This window comes from Eleutherodactylus coqui, chromosome 3, assembly GCF_035609145.1.
Source record: "Eleutherodactylus coqui strain aEleCoq1 chromosome 3, aEleCoq1.hap1, whole genome shotgun sequence".
NCBI lineage: Eukaryota > Metazoa > Chordata > Amphibia > Anura > Eleutherodactylidae > Eleutherodactylus > Eleutherodactylus coqui.
The window spans coordinates 269798671-269815351 of record NC_089839.1 but is presented as its reverse complement, the minus strand read 5'-3'; the positions used below and the strand labels follow the sequence as shown (position 1 = coordinate 269815351).

At 42.1% G+C, this 16681-nt stretch overlaps 1 protein-coding gene across 1 annotated transcript in view; it reads right to left on the bottom strand.

Moving 5' to 3' along the window:
* TDRD5 (tudor domain containing 5) overlaps nucleotides 1-16681 on the bottom strand; it is an 82692-nt gene that overhangs the window by 41678 nt on the left and 24333 nt on the right. Inside the window, exons 5-9 of the mRNA XM_066594447.1 lie at nucleotides 15898-15981; nucleotides 15450-15506; nucleotides 13643-13814; nucleotides 8929-9041; nucleotides 2751-2965 (exon numbers count right to left, since the gene is read on the bottom strand). Coding sequence (XP_066450544.1) covers nucleotides 2751-2965; nucleotides 8929-9041; nucleotides 13643-13814; nucleotides 15450-15506; nucleotides 15898-15981 — 641 coding nt within the window. The remainder of the gene's footprint in view (nucleotides 1-2750; nucleotides 2966-8928; nucleotides 9042-13642; nucleotides 13815-15449; nucleotides 15507-15897; nucleotides 15982-16681) is intronic.

Sequence of the window (16681 nt, the reverse complement as noted above, 5' to 3'; positions counted from 1 at the left end):
TAACTTTTCCTATTTATGACATAATCAATGCCCGTGCCAAATTTCAAGTTTCTATGACATCGGGAAGTGAGAGAATTAGATTTCGTACGTAAAATGTGGACGCTAATTCTTTTGCGCTTAGAATTGAACAATCGAGGTGGGACCCATTAACTTTTCCTATCTATGAAATAATCAATGACCGTTCCAAATTTCATGTTTCTATGATACCAAGAAGTGAGAGAATTAGATTCCGTACGTAAAATTTGGACGCTAGTTCTTTTGCGCTAGAACTGAAAAATCGAGTTGGGACCCATTAGCTTTTCCTGTTTATGACATATTGAATGCCCGTGCCAAATTTTACGTTTCTATGTGAGAAAATTACATTCCGTACGTAAAATTTGAACGCTAATTGTTTTGCACTTAGAATTGAATAATCGAGTTGAGACCTATTAACTTTTCCTATTTATGACATAATCAATGCTCCTGCCAAATTTCGAGTTTCTATGACACCGGGAAGTGAGAGAATTAGATTCCATACGTAAAATTTGGACACTAATTCTTTTGCGCATAGAATTGAATAATCGAGTTGGGACCTATTAACTTTTCCTATTTATGACATATTCAATGCCCATGCCAAATTTTAAGTTTCTATGACATTGGGAAGTGAGAGATTTAGATTATGTACGTTAAATTTCGACGCTAATTCTTTTGCGCTAGAATTGAATAATCGAGTTGGGACCCAATTACTTTTCCTATTTTGGAGATAATCTATGCTTGCGCCAAAATTCATGTTTCTACGACATCGGGAAGTTGGAGAACTTTTGGCGAGTCAGTCAGTGAGGGCTTTCGTCTTTGCACACACACACACGCACGCACGGCGACAGGCTTTTTCTTGCACCGCACTTTGACCCCTTAGCCTGACCTTTGGTGGGTGATTTTGGTGTCATTAGATTAGTGACAACCACACCACCAACAAAAAAAAAAAAAAAAAAAATCATAAAATTTGAGTTTGATACATTAAGTGACCTGTCAGGCATGGTCAAAGTTTCTATGTTAAAGGCTCATTTACACAGACAGTTTGAGTGATCATTTTGCATAAACTATTTAGTAGCTACTCAGCTGCTTAATAGCAATTTAGTGTGCAAATGAAGCCCAAGGTCTCTTATCTGCTTTCAGTTCCTTTGTTCTCCAGCGGGAAACAATGCTATCAGCACTACCCGTGGAGAACTCCTAATAAGGCTGAACAATGATCTTTAGGTTGGCCTGAATTTAACGATCAGCAGTAGCGCATTTAGACGCAACGATGATCGCTTAAATGATCGCTTTTTAGCAAATTTTGAGCGATTGTCGCTCCGTGTAAACGGGCCTTAAGTCTACCGGCGCTGTTGTGCTTTCACAAGGAAACAGGCTGAAGGAATCCCCCAGCACGGCTGTCACAGCCGAGGCAGGGGATAGCGATGTTCTCCCATTTTTTTTCATGCTGCCGCCAGCTCCATTGAAGAGAAATGGGCAATATTGCAAAAAGAAAGGACATGCTGCGATTCTTTCCCTGCATAGCATTGCAACACAATGTTTGTCCAGCTCTGAATTACTGATTACCTATCCTGAGGAGATGTGAGGGGGGTGTATACGGCTCTAGACACCTGCGATCAGCTGCTTGCCAGGTCACTGTCGGTGCGTATGGAGCTGGAAGCAGACAGATCTGTACACTTTACAACCAGTGCCTGGTTGGTATTACAGGTACTGATCCTATTGAATGCTTTTGGTTTCTGTTGTTTGGTCCCATCTGGGGAGTTAAAGAACAAGAAGAGAAAGAAATGTGGATCCAGACATATATGGACCTCAACAATGCCCATTCACTAAATTAGGGTCTGTCCGGCATATCTCCTAGCATTTTCCTGGCAAAGCAGCACAGCATGCCGCACCATTTTGTCCATAGACTTCGAACAAGAGAAAGACACTCTTTGTAGTTGCTCTCTACTCTAATCCAAAAATGAGGATACTGAACAGGGGATCCCCCTTTATTAACTCAGAAGTACATATTATATGACCCAGTTTTCTAATTGGACAAGTCCGTTAAAGGTCCTCACTATGGGGACAATTGACGAAAAACCATGCTGAGTGTGCCATTCGGCATAAATCACTGTGATATTATAGAGGATATATTCACACGGTGGGAACCAGCACAGATTTATCAGCGCAGATTCCACTTATAAAATTGTGGCAGAAAAACATTGATAAGGCTACACGCACACAAATGTGTTTTCTGTCAGATTTTTATAGCTATAAATTAGTCCAAAAGTCAGATGGAAGGAGGAGCCATTCATATGAATGGGTGTGTGTAAGCAGAATTTTTTTGGATCAATAGTCCGACAAAAATAAATTACAACTTGTATAGTTTCTTGGGCAGACATTTTTATTAGTCCATGTTGCCTACGCCTCATATTTCTGACGCAGAGCCGCACTTTGATTTAGCCCCGTCAATGGCGAAAGTCTGCAAGCAAATTTCTGATGCGATTCTGCATGAAGAAGTGACTTGTAACTTCTTCACGAAGACCCACATTGGCAATCCACATGTGAATTTTCCACATTGACAGGGTAAATCTACATTCGCATCTGCGAATACCCTTAATGTGTTTTCTGGGCTCCTTATGGTCGGCCAAACTTAATATCTTACCAGTCATTAAAGAGTATATTGGGTTGTTCTGTATAATCCAGCAAAAGCGACACAAAAGTTGGCCATTATTTCAAAACATTAAGTGATTTCTCACCTCATATCCATTAACATGTCTTCCAGCTTCTGAGAGGTGTCTTTACTATAACAGCGGATGTAGAAGTCACTTGGAGAAGTCACATTCTCCACATAAACCCCGATCATGAAGCCACGCTTCATACAAGATAAACGGCTAAGCTTTTGCTGTCTTACAGCATCAGGCGGGATGATCTCTTTTTGAGAGACTGACAATGGCGCATCCATGGAGCTCCACTGAAGAAAAAAAGAACATTACAAGAAAACGATTAGTGAACAATTTAAATATTATATATATACACACACACACACACACTGGGGAAAAAAAATATTTAGTCAGATACCAATTGTACAAGTTCTCCCACTTAAAAAATGAGAGAGGCCTGTGATTGACATTATAGGTAGACCTCAACTATGAGAGACAACATGAGAAAACACATCCAGAAAATCACATTGTCTGATTTTTAATGAATTTATTTGAAAATTATGGTGGAAAATAAGTGAGAATTTGTTAAACAAACTTGATGATTTGGAAATCACGGCGCAATAATGTGCAAGCGAGTGGAGGGCTCTAACCCTTCCGACATATTTTGAAAAGTAACTACTACATCTTTTTGGCAAAGAATCCTCAACGCCATTATAAGCAATGGAGCGGGTACCTCAAGTACCAACATGACCCCCACCACCTAGGGCTCCACCGCTCCCAATTTTAATCAAAGGACCATGTCATTATATTATGCAAAGCTTGGAAGATGAAAGAAAGATGGGACTATGGATGGTGCTAGAGTCTTTTTTCCCCAGATTATTCAGCAGAGGTACAGAAACGATGAGCAACTTTTCAGGCAGTGAAGCATAGGTTATGTGAGTGCCATCTTCCCTACTCCATGCTTTACTCCTCTAAACTGTGTTTGGTAGCAAATGGAACTGTGCAGTTCCTTGAAAAGGCGCAAGAAGCCACTACCTGGTTGGATCAACAGGGGGGACACTTCTTAAGTCAGCTATTATCGATGAGTGAAGGTTCTGATGGGCCTTTGTATTAATTTTTATTCTAGCCCAGCATCAAAGTATTACTACTGGACTGGCTAACAAGGTATCTCAGCCAGTTGTCTGCTGACTTGGAGGTACTGCACATCACGAGTTACAGGTTTGGAATCATTTACCCCTGCTCATTGGAGGGCCGGTGCTCAAACTTGTTAGCAAGGTTACAGGTTCCATTGTTTGGTTTATTGGGTCTGTTCTCTCGTCTCCCTGAATGCTCTTGGAAAGTCTGAGGCCTCATGTCCACGGTCAAAAGAAGAATTAAAATCCGCAGCGGATTTTAACTCTTCTCCCGCATGCGGATCCGCATCCCATAGGGATGCATTGACCACCCGCGAGTAGATAAATACCCGCGGATGGTCAATAAAAGTGATTTTAAAAAAAATGGAGCATGAAAAAAATCTGGACCATGCTCCATTTTAGTGCGGGTCTCCCGGGGGGGGTCTTCTATTGAAGCCTATGGAAGCCGTCCGGATCCGCGGGAGACCAAAATAGGAATTTACTCACCCACTCCGGTTCTTCCCTTCGTCGCGGCGCCATCTTCTCTCCGTCGCGGCCGGATCTTTTTTCTTCGACCCGGCGCATGCGCGGGGCACGTCACCGACGTCATCCTGCGCATCCGCCGGGCCGCAGAGAAGATGGCGCCGCGGCGAAGGAAGGATCCGGAGCGGGCGAGAGGTAAGTGTATTCTTATTTATTCTTATTTTAAGCGCTCATGTCCGCGGGGCAGGAGGGACCCGCTGCAGATTCTCCATGGAGAATCCGTAGCGGGCCTGATTTTCCCCGTGGACATGAGGCCTAATTTGTCAAGTCTAAGATTGTGCAGTGACGTATTTATCTGGAGATCCTCTCGAATGCTAAGTATACGTTTTGTTATTTTAATAAATATATTCTGCCGATTATAACCATTTTCTGTTCCTAGACTGATATACTGATATAAAGATTATTTCCTGGAATGCACTAGGTTTGGGGGGTCCTGTTAAAAAGGTAGGCAATATTTCAAGTGGTCCAACAATTTCAACCATTGACTAGAGATGAGCGAGCACCCAAATGCTCGGGTCCTCGTTATTCGAGTCGAGCTTTTTGTAAAATTCGAGAGCTCTACTCGAGTAACGAACCCCATTGACTACAGTGGGAGACTGGAGCATTTTTGTATGTGGGACGCCGGGTGCCAAGCTTTTTTTTTTTCTTGGTTCTCTCTCTCTCTCATTCTCTCTCCCCCCCCCCCCCCCTCTCCCAGACAAAAAAAAATTTCCGATGACGCGCGCTGCGGCGGGGAGGGGCAAAAACAGGCACGTCACAGCAGGGAGCAGCAAAAACCTCGGGCGGGGTCGAACACGATTTGATGCTCGTTCAAATAACGAGCACCATCAAATACGCTAATACTCGAACAAGCATCAAGCTCGACAGAGTACGTTCGCTCAACTCTACCATTGACCCATCTTGTGCAAGACACTTTTTTTTTTTAATTAAAGTATTTTTTATTAAACTTTTTCACCTTTTGCATATTTTAAAACATTTTTTTTAACAAATCTTTGGTTTCCCCTCCCTCCCTCCCCCTCCCCCTCTCACCCACCCCCTTCCCCTCACCCCCCTCCCTCCCCCATCCCCCCTAAGATCTCTCTCTCAACGTTCTGTTCTTTGGGTAAACTGTCTCTGAATGAACACAGTGTTGTGTTGTAAACAATAATAACAGTTCTTGTAACGTATATTTGTTTTCTTCTTTGGTCTTCGTGTTGCTTATCTTCTTGTTGTTTTCTTTTATTGATTCAGGGTTAGATTTTTTGTTGCATTCGAGGGGGGGTCATATTTCTTTTGCCCGTTGCCCGGTCTCTCTCTCTCCAATCCCTCCTTTCTTAACTTTTCCCTATTACAAGACACTTTACATACTAATGACTGCTATCATGCTACACATATGGGTTAATGTGCATTAAGACAAAGATGATCCCTCAAAAGATTAACTACTACTTGGTAATAATGCCTATTAGTACCAATTAGTAGCGTGTGAGCCGTATTCAGAGAACAAACCACCTGAATAAATTCCCTTTGTTCTGCCACAGGGCTGACAGCGGAGACACAGTGTGCGGTCCAACTAATCAGCTGTTCTGCTGAACAATGGATTTCATGCCGAACTGAAATCCATCGTTTGGCAGAAAAGTGAAAGATGGGCACATTTACACACAACGATTATCACTCAAAAGATGTTATTTGAGCGAATATCGTTGTGTCTTAATGGGCCTTTATTCAGGAGTTAGTATCTTGATGAATGATTCCTTTTCATTGTTATTTCAGTAAACTAGACTCAGAAGGGCGATGTTTTTGTTTGCACTGCAGGCTTTATACTTACAACGGTCTCCTTTTTATATAACCCACCACCATCCAATGGTGTAGTCATAAGGCAACTATTTGAATATACAGTGGGGTTTACAGGTCATCCTGTTCTTATGCAGAGAGATTTTAACTCTGTCATAGACCTCTCCTGAAAATTTCCCGACCCCTCTGGGACATCTACTTCAGGAAATGTTATTCTCTAACCTTGGGAGTGTTAGAAATATAGGGGTCAGGCGGTATACCGGTCATGCAACTACTTATTCTCTATCTCAAATAGACTTAGTAGTGGGCAATGATTTACTGTGTGATAATGTGTCAGCAGTTACCCTATTACCGCGCTGTATATCAGACCATTCACCCATACTAGTGGAACGTAGCTATGCTACACCATAAGCCTGGGAAACTGAATGCTTATCATGGAGGATGTAAAACTAACTTGGCAATTAAAGGAATTTATAGCCACAAATTAAGGGTCTACTAATACGTTTGCAGAATGGGATGTCAAGAAGGCCTACTTAAGGGGTATCCTTATTCAGAATATTACCTGTACTAACAGGCTGTGACGACAGCTTGGTTAGGATCTTCAAGGCGGATTACTATAGATGGAAACTGAATATGTACACACTGGAACCCATGAGGCGCTTAATGAACGGAAAGTCGCTTAGGAGGCTGCGAGACAATTTGAGTCAGAAACAGCTGCCAACAAAAGGGGGCACATGTTGGCTGTACTTGCCAGGGCTCAGATGGGTACTACATTTGTTATCGGGTTGAGAAATACCTCTAGGGAAATTGATACTTGTGTTACAAATATTGGAGAGACTCTGCTTTCATTCTATACTTTTCTAAGTACTCTTCCAGGATTCAATATAATGCGGAGCAGATCTGTCAATTTTTGATGGGTATTTGTCTCGCTTAACTATCGAACAGGTGGACTATTTGGAGTCGCCTATAGCTGTAGAGGAATTGCAAGAAAGAGTAGAAATATATTTGAGCGTGGAATGGGTATTTCTCTGGAAGTTTATTTATTTATTTTAAATTAGCAATGAGTTTTGGCCCCAATTACTTACATTTGTTACAATTTTTGGACACTGACCCAGGAGCATGTGTACAGGTTAATGGAAGGTTGACTCCTTCCTTCCCATTATACAGGGGAACCAGACAGGGACTATTGTTAGAGGTTACTATTGATTTAAGCTATGAACAACTGAACTGATTCCTATGGAGACTGCGTATTGTCTGGGATTAATAAGGAGATTATAGGGGGAGGGTTTTGTTTGTTTATTGTAAAAGGTTTTATTTTTGAAAAATCTAATTAAAAGATTATTCAAGCAAAAAAACAAAAACAAAACAAAAAAACCCAAACAACTTATTAGGTTCTCCTACGGCTATTTACCTAGGGTTTTACTTCATCCAGGGTCACCCTTATCAGGGCGTTAGACCCATATCTGGACCTTAGGGCTATCGAGACACCAGGGCATTGTAGGGTAAGCACCATAATTTCCCTACTATTGCCCATCTCTGTAGTGCAAGAATCTATATACTGGGACTGCTTTGGAACTACTGTAACCAGCATTTCAAAGCGTGATATGCTGCTGTTGGTAGTAGTCTCCCTTAGATCCATAACCACACGAGTGGTTTGGGCAAGAGGTCGTAACCTGTTCTCCTGGAGGGTTCATTATGTGTCACACAGTCTTCCAAACCATTTGAGTCTCCTCACTTAGTTTATAGTATATAGTTGCTCTCCCTAAGGAGAAAAGAGCGTTTCTGACCACAGTCTTCCAAGTCACAGCAAGGGACTTTCTGTAATTCTGCAATAGATCTACTGTTCATCTGTTCAAGAGTATTTTACCCACCGAGTGTGAGAGAAACCATCAAGTATGCTATACCTCTTAAAGTGACTGTAACCACCATCAAGCTTGTTGTAGGGCTTGGTATTTAAATTACTTTAGTTTACCATTTCACTAAAGCAGAATTCTGCCTTTCATCAGAACCAATAAATCAATGCATCATGTTTAAGGGTAAGCAGCCATGGGATGGGAAATAAAGTGCAGAGGAGGATGGGTGACTGGAACAGTGATGTAATCTGGGAAAAATGTACCAAAAATCAGCATAGTGCCGATTGGCCAAGGCTCAGCCAATCAATGCTAGGTTTGTATACTGCACTGTCCGCAACTAATCGCTGCTAGCTGCAAAAGCACTGCAGAGAAGAAGGAGGCAGGGGTCAGTGTGACTGCAAAGAGAGGTGATGCTAATTGGGGAGCGAATAGAACAAAGAAGGCTTGGACTTTGGAATGCTGTGGAGACTGGAGGGAAGAGACAGTACATCAGGAGCTGTAATAACTGGGAAGATAATATATGCGGGGTTTGATTACTTTGGGGAAAGAAACCATATATAATTTAGAAGTTTTTGCCTGATTCTTTAACTCTTTCCAATCCAATTTCTATCCTGTTTTCCCAGGGAGCTTACTCTTTTTCTGCCGTTATACAATGGCACTATATGCTGGCTAAAGCCAGTACTGCATGAGGTGACACGTTGGATAGGCTCCGACAGCAGAGAGGCTGGCAATATACAGTAAGAGAACTCTGAAAGACGTCTTCCAACATCGGAGCCGTACAGCCTTAAATCATAATGTCTTCAGACGTCAGACAGTGGATTGGAAAGGGTTAAAGTGAGCTGGCAGGCACTGAGAATGCCTCCTACAAAGCCTCCAAAATCAGAGCCAAGATGTTCTGATGAATTAGAAAAAATAAAACTTTGAAGTTGTGCAGGAATAAATTCCTGAAAATTCTTCCCAAAAATATTAATTAACTATAAACACAAACAGTAATACCAAGCTCATCCCATCTGTTGGAGGAATTGGCCCCGGTGACTTCAACCACTCAGATTTCTGTCTGGAGAAATTCCATTTGGAAGTGGAGTCGTCAGCGACAAGATCTTTCTCATCTAAAAGAACACACAGAAGAAACACGTTCACGTTCTACCGCAGTTTTCTGGCGACAATTACGAAATACTTCTAGGCAACAGAAGTTCGACCTCTTAAACAGTCCACCAATTAAAGAAACCTTCCGGTTCACAATAAAAATGTCACCATACAAGCAGAATGTACAGATAACATACCCAGTGGGCTTCTTTTCAAAGTTGCCGTCGTAGTTCAACCCATTTTCACTTCTTTGCTCTTTATGTACTGTATGTAAGATGGTCGCAGATTCTCCGACTACGCTATGCCAAGTATGCTTCTGTAGTCAGAGACACTGCCTCTTCTCAGATTGACCAGCGCTGATGATGTGAGCACTGTGTCCATCTTATATCTTCCCCAGCAGATTCCTTGCCTCAAGAGTGCAGAGTAGTCTTGCGATTACATCAGTCATTTTACATACGTGGAGAGAACTGAGAATGGGATGAACTGCAGTAGCATTATTGAGAAAGAAAAAAAAAGTATCAGGTGTGTTAAAGGGGTTTTCTGGGCAGATACTACTAATGAACCATCCTCAGGATAAGTAATCAACAGTTGATCACCGGAGATCCGCTGCTCAGAATCCCTAGCAATCAGCTGATTGCTGCGGCCCACAATCTGTGCAGCAGGCCAGACAATGTCATTGGGGTTGGAGCAGAAATTCTAACCGGTGCCTTCACTCCACCTAGTACACCTTCAGCTCCGACTCCAATGCAGAGTCAGAAGTCTAATAGACTGCTTCACTCCTATTAACTTCAATGGGAGCAAAGCCACCTATCAGACTTCCTGCTCCAACCCTGATGACGATGTCCGGCCCCACTGCACTGACAACAAGCCAATTAGCTGATCACCGGGGATCCCGAGTATTTGCCTGGAAAACCCCTTCAAAATGAATATTTCCCAAAATTGATTTGTATCACCTATCTATTTGATAGAAACTAAAAAAAAGTCTGATTGGTTGGGGTCTCACTGCCAAGATCCACACTGATGTCGAGAACAGGGGGTCCTGGGTCCCCCCCTCCTCACTGCACTCCCCACAATGACGTGGAGCTTGAATGGAGCAGCGACAGAGCCTGCTAGGTGCTGATCCCTTCATTTCAATGGGGTTGACTGAAATGATAAAGTACAAACGTTTAGTTATCTCTGGCAGTCACAATGAAAATAAATGCAGCAGCACCATACATGCTTGACTGCCTCTCCAATCTCCTCCTCGGTGCAGGGGGTCTCAGTGGGGAGATCCACATTAATAAGACTTGTATCACCTATCCTGTAAAGTGACATTTTTACTGTAAACTAGAGGGTCGCTTTAATAGCATGCTGATTTGGTCTTTTGTCATTTATGGACTACTCTTATAATTATCTATATAGATCTCAGGCCTGTTTTGCAAGTCTTGGCCTCCATTTTTCTATCATGCAGTTTACATGCTGTTCACATCTCAATCAGATGCTCCGTTGGGTTTGGAACCTCCATTGCAAATCCAGTGTGAAAATCCTGGGCAGAACAGTAGAGCATGCTGTGCTATTTCCTCAGGTAAATAGCAGGGTGGCATGACTGAAACCCGAGGGACCCAAGTCAACAGGGTTCCTCAAACCATGGAAACCACTAGTGCAGGTGTGAACACAGCCTTACTGCACGCCTCCGACTGTAACGCGCCTTGTGACTAAAATGCATTTTTCATTACAACACTTTATAAGCATAAAAATGCTGGAAAATAAAAGCCCATTCGTTAATTCATTACGATGTCCTCTTCTCAATAGTTATGAAAAACTCTGCGTAGTCATTTTGATGTTGTACTGGTTTCTTTCCTTCTTCCAACTGTAACAAGCGGGCAGCAATGGCACTACAACATTGCATTTGATTATGGTTTATATCCAGTAGTTATTGGACAATTATGACAAACAGCAAAGCGTGAGACTTTTCGAGGCAATGTGCCTTTTTGTCAGACATCAACTTCATCAGGGAAATGATGTCCAGGAGACGCTGACCAACCAGTGGCTGTATTAGTTAGTAGAGGCATAGTGGGGATGAGCAAAATAGTATACAATTCGGCACAACCTTATTACATTGCAAATAGCATTTCTAGAGGCACTAATATTGATAAAAAGAATCATTATTGAGACTAGGCAAAGTGTACATTCGCAATGTTAGTCAAAGGGGATCCTAGTGGCCGCCAATATGCGCTGATCCTCAACAAGAACTGATAGCCACCAGGACCTCCACTGGCCATCGATGCACATTGTTCCATCAGTCTGATGAAGAGGCACACTGCCTCAAAACACATTACACTTTGCTAGTCTCCATAAAGATTCTCTTTAGCACTACTAGTGTCTCTACAAAAACTACTTATTAATACGGTCACACTGTATTCTAGCCCGTTCTGCTAATCTCCACTATTCCTCTACTGATCCAGCTACTGGTTGGTGAACGTGTCTTGGTCATCAACCCCCTGATGAAACTGTAGAAGGTAGCAGTAATTTGTGTCAGGTTGTCTACCCGCTTCAGTAGAATGGGGTAATTTGTCTGATATGGGCTTGTTTCCATCTTGTTTGCTCTATTATGTCTACTACTCTATCTAGAGTACAAATGGTTGCTGCCATTTATAAGATGCCACACTATTTGCCTTATTTACTGCATACATTATCTCTAGCATTTCTTGGTCTTTGGGAGATGTTAAGGTATTTATGTAGGATGATTGGACTGTATCCTTTGGGATACCATACTTGTTTTACCATGGTGCTAACATTAGATAATACCACCCAGGTTGATTGGTCGTCTGTACTGTTAGTGTAACCTCCATAATGTCGGAGGGCATTTGGTTTAAGACAACTTCCTGCAAAAAGTTATTACAGACAATTTGAAGACTGCTCTATCTGTATATCATCCTGCCTCAGCAAAACTGAAAAAAAAACAGTCAAAATGCTGTATGCACCCCAAAATCATACAAATGAGAACAGCGACTCGTTCCACAACAATACACCCCTCATACATTTCTGTAGATTGGGGGTGGGGGAAGATATTCTCTCTGCAAAATATATGCACACTGTATATACACTCGAGTTTAAGCCTAGTTTTTCAGCACATTTTTTTGTGTTGAAAAAGCCCTCCTCGGCTTATACTTGAGTCAGGGAAGGCTTTAAAAAAAAACCCTCTATACTCACCTCCCAGCCGGCGTCTGTGTCTCCAGCGGCGGTGCGGCAGGCTGCTTGAATTTTCTCCGCTGTCATTCCCCGCCGTCCTCTTTGCTCGGCTCTGTCATCTCCTGCTGTCAGCGCTGTGTAAGTAAGAGCTGTGATTGGATCGAGTGTCAGCCAGTCACAGCCGGCTGGTGCTCGATCCAATCACAGCGCTTACTTACACAGCGCTAACAGCAGGGAGAATTCAAGCAGCTTGTCACACAGACACAGACAGCGCCTGGGAGGTGAGTATGGAGTTTTTTTGTTTACCTAGTATATACTCGAGTATAGCTCGGCTTATACTCGAGTCAAAAAGTTTTCTCAGTTTTTTGTGGTGAAACTTATTGTCTCAGCTTATACTCGGGTCGGCTAATACTCGAGTATATGCGGTATATGACATGAAAAGAAGAAAAAGAGAAAAAAAAAACAACACATCTCTCTCTCTATGTATCTATCTATCAAATGCTTTTAATCTTCCCAGCAAAACAGAGGTACAACAAAAGCAACTCATTTTGGTGACTAATGGTCACCTTTATCAAGCAAAAAAAAGGCGACAGTCGCGAGACACGTTGCATTTGTTGTACCTCCATTTCTGTTTTATGAAATAAATCTTTCATCACAATTATCCTTTGGTCAAGCTGCTGATCGCACTCCAAAGGAAGTACGTACTTTCTTTTCATTACATATGTATCTGATGAGCACAGATATATTTTTACTTACTACTTTATGAAGTAAATAACACTTTCAAAATGGTACCAAGACACAGTTCACACATGGTAGGTGTTATTAACTATTTTGTGTGGCATGACTATGCGTCTTACAAGCAGAAAAAGTCAAAGTTCTAAAATTGCAAATTTTCAATTTTGTTTTGTAAATTTAGAATTTAAAAATAAATAAATACATAAATGCAAATGTATCAACCAAAACTCACCACTAACAAAAATAACTTGCATATGTCAAAGCATTCAAAAGTTATTACCACTTAACGTGACACATGTAAGATTTGAAAAATGGGGCCTAGTTGGGAAGGCCGAAACGAACTGCGGGGAGAATTTATTAATAATGCTGTCTCTTTATTTGGTGTGCACGACTTTCCTTGGTGGGTCTCCTCTTGTGTTTGATGAATTGTTGCAGCACCCCTATCATGAAAAGCCATATAGATACACATAGATGCTGCTGGAAGCATCTTTCCTCACCGCAGACTCAATAGACCATTTCTAAGCAAGATAAGCACTCTTGTGCTAAGTCTCCAACTCAAGTCATGACCTCTTAGTTTTTTTTCTCACCTATCAGAGGAACACACAGCAAGGTTACTAGGAATGAAGACCCATAAGGAGCACAGAGGAAGCACCCGCTCATCTACTGACTCCCCAGATTAGAGAAGCATTCTATTAAAAACCATTTATCACCTACTTACCAATTCTCTCAGCATCCACATTTTTCTTGCTTTTTGATTCAATATCAAACAGACGCCAATCTTGACCTTCTCTTGAGCCCTCTAAATAAAGCAGGTCACCTAAGTTTCCTACGAGGTCTAATACAGACATAAATCCCATCTTTTGATATGGCAGGTCCTTTCCAATGTGTTGCTAAGAACAGATAGAAGTTAGAAGTCACAACTAAGGCAGTTCTCTGAGGTTACCACAGTCATACATTATGTCAGCACGTCTGAAAATGAAGGGATTTCAGCCTAGTTATTAGATGCAGAAAAATATGTATTTTACTGCAGATGCAGGAAAACCACAAATGATTTTTCCCACATCCCTACCACCCCGTCTGAAAGCACCATTAATGGAGCGGCTCCTCACTCTGGAAGTGCAGATGATTGCTAGGAGTAGAACGATGTGAATAATCTGTGTGCATATTATATATATATATATACACACATACATACATTATATATATATATATATATATATATATATATATATATATATATATATATATATATATATATATATATATATACATACATACATACATACATACATACATACATACACACACACACATATACATATATACATATACACACACACACACACACACACACACACACACACAGGGGAGGCACTCTGGATATGTCCATATAATTTATAGTATGGCATGCTAAAGGTATGATTTTATGTGGATTTTCCTCCTCTAAAATCTGCGTGCAGAATTTCCGATGCAAGTCTGCGCAGTTCTACGTTATGAAGTGACATAACGCGGATCGGTGCAAAGTCACATTGGAAATTCAACATGCTGACTTTGCCCATTCACAGGGCTAAAACCATGGCTTTCCACCCTGGTTTTTGAAGGCGAATCAGGCAGGAAAATACACCTCAGGAAACCGCAAAATCATGTGTTGGATGCGCAGCAGCGACGCGGAAAGGAAGAGAGAGACAGCTGTGGGACACCAGGCTCACATGGGCGCCTACCCACAGCACCAAGGATGCCCAGGAGGACCAACAAGGGGGGCCGCGAACGGCCTAAGCCGCCACCACTACCGTAAACAAGGCCTGCATTACTGAAAGACCCTGCCCCCCTCAATGGGAATTGTAAGGGACTGTGGTCCTGACAAGGAGAAGGGCCCCAGGGGAAGATGGCGATGGAAAATAGTCGCACACAGAGAGGTATGCTGAGCTAGGATGGGGGTTGTGGAGCAAATGACTGTGGCAATAGTGTCAGGGAGGAAGAGGGAAAAATAACAGAGGGAAGATGTAGGGATACTTGCCTCAGTGGAGAAATACTTACCCTTCCGCCTCAAGAGGTAAAGCTACAGGTGTCCAGCAGTGGGCGCCCTGAGGCTTGCCTGCCTTTGGGAAGGAAGGTAGTGCTTCAAAGTAGGGGGCCATGATAGCTGGCGGGTCAGGGTCAGACTAACGTTGTTTGGGTCGCAACAGAGTGGTTAGCTCTAGTCTGTCCGCCCTCCTTTGTGGGGTAAACAGGGAAAGTCTAATGCCTGTCCTGTATTCTGAAATCCACAAGAACAATTACTTCAGACCAGTAGATTGAGAAGGTCAGTCTTCTATGGACACTAAGCTAAAGTGAACTTAGCTCAGTGCTTTCCGGAGGGGCATAGCTGGTAGGAGGAACTAACTTTTTCTTTGGCTTAGTGTCGCCTCCTAGTGGCAGCGGCTATACCAAGGTCTTCTGTGTCCCCCAATGATACGGATGAGAAATACATAATTCCCACTCAGTGTCCCAAATGCTACAGATAAAGAAAAAGTACAGAATCTCACCTTAAATGCAGCTAACAGATGTGATACTGGAAGTCCCTCTGCATGCTTATTAACAACCTGATTAATAAAGTGTTAGACAAACATGTTAAATTATGTAACAGTAACACAAAACAAAGTAAACTTCTTGTTGGAGAGCAGCACACTTTACAAACATTACATGGTGACCATCCAAAAGACCACTGGAGCAGCAGCTCTCTGCTCTGGCTTACAGAGGATGGACACACGGACAAGGGCTGTTTTGTTCTGCATGGAGAAGTAAGGCTGAAATACCCCTTCAGAAGGTTAAGCAATGTATTGCCTGCTGCATCATTCAAGGACCAGCACAGAACTTCTATCCCCTCTATTGAAACAGACAAAGTGTGAAGAAACTAACTCAATCAAGCTAATAACAGCAAAATGTATTTACTAGATCGGGCTATTTTTTGCACCAATAGCTGGTATCACTTACATGTTTTATATCTTGCCGAAGATCATCGCTAATAACAAAACTGCCTCTTGTCTGCGATAGACAAATTTTCAAATCCTTCTCAAACTGAAAGGAAACAGAGAGCAAGTTTACATATACATACCGAAGTGTTTTAGCCATTTGTATGAGAGGGTTTTTACATGAAAAGCTTTTATCTTGTGATCGAAAACACAATAATTAAAACTGTGCACGGTTCTACAATGGGGATTTTTGCGATGCATTCTTTTACAGGTGAGGCACGTTCACTTTACACGTTTCACCAGTAAACGATGTGCGGTCAATAATCACAATACAAAAACCGCAACATTTTCTGTAAAACTGTGTATGGTTTTTGGTGCATTTCACATAAATGCACACGGAAGGAAATTTACATCAGATAACTATTAAACTACAGTGGTAAACATTAAAGGGGTATAAAGGGACTTTTTATAAAACGTTTTCTATTCATGACTGACAGGTCATCAATAAAAGACCGGTGGGAACTTGCTGCCCGAGACCCTGCCACTCAGCTGATTTACGTTGTCACAGCAGTCAGAAGAATACACTGACGATAGTGCAGCAGCCCAGGTTGGTATTGCAAGTGCAGCTCCTATTGCATTCCATGAGAGCTGCTACTACAATACCAACCCGGGCTGCTGACCACAGTGACAGCGGCCTGGCAATTACCTGAGTGGCAGGGATCTGAACAGCAGGCCTCCATCAGTCATCCATGTTAAAAAGTCCTGGAATACCCCTTTAAATTGACATGTAATGTGTTATGGTAACT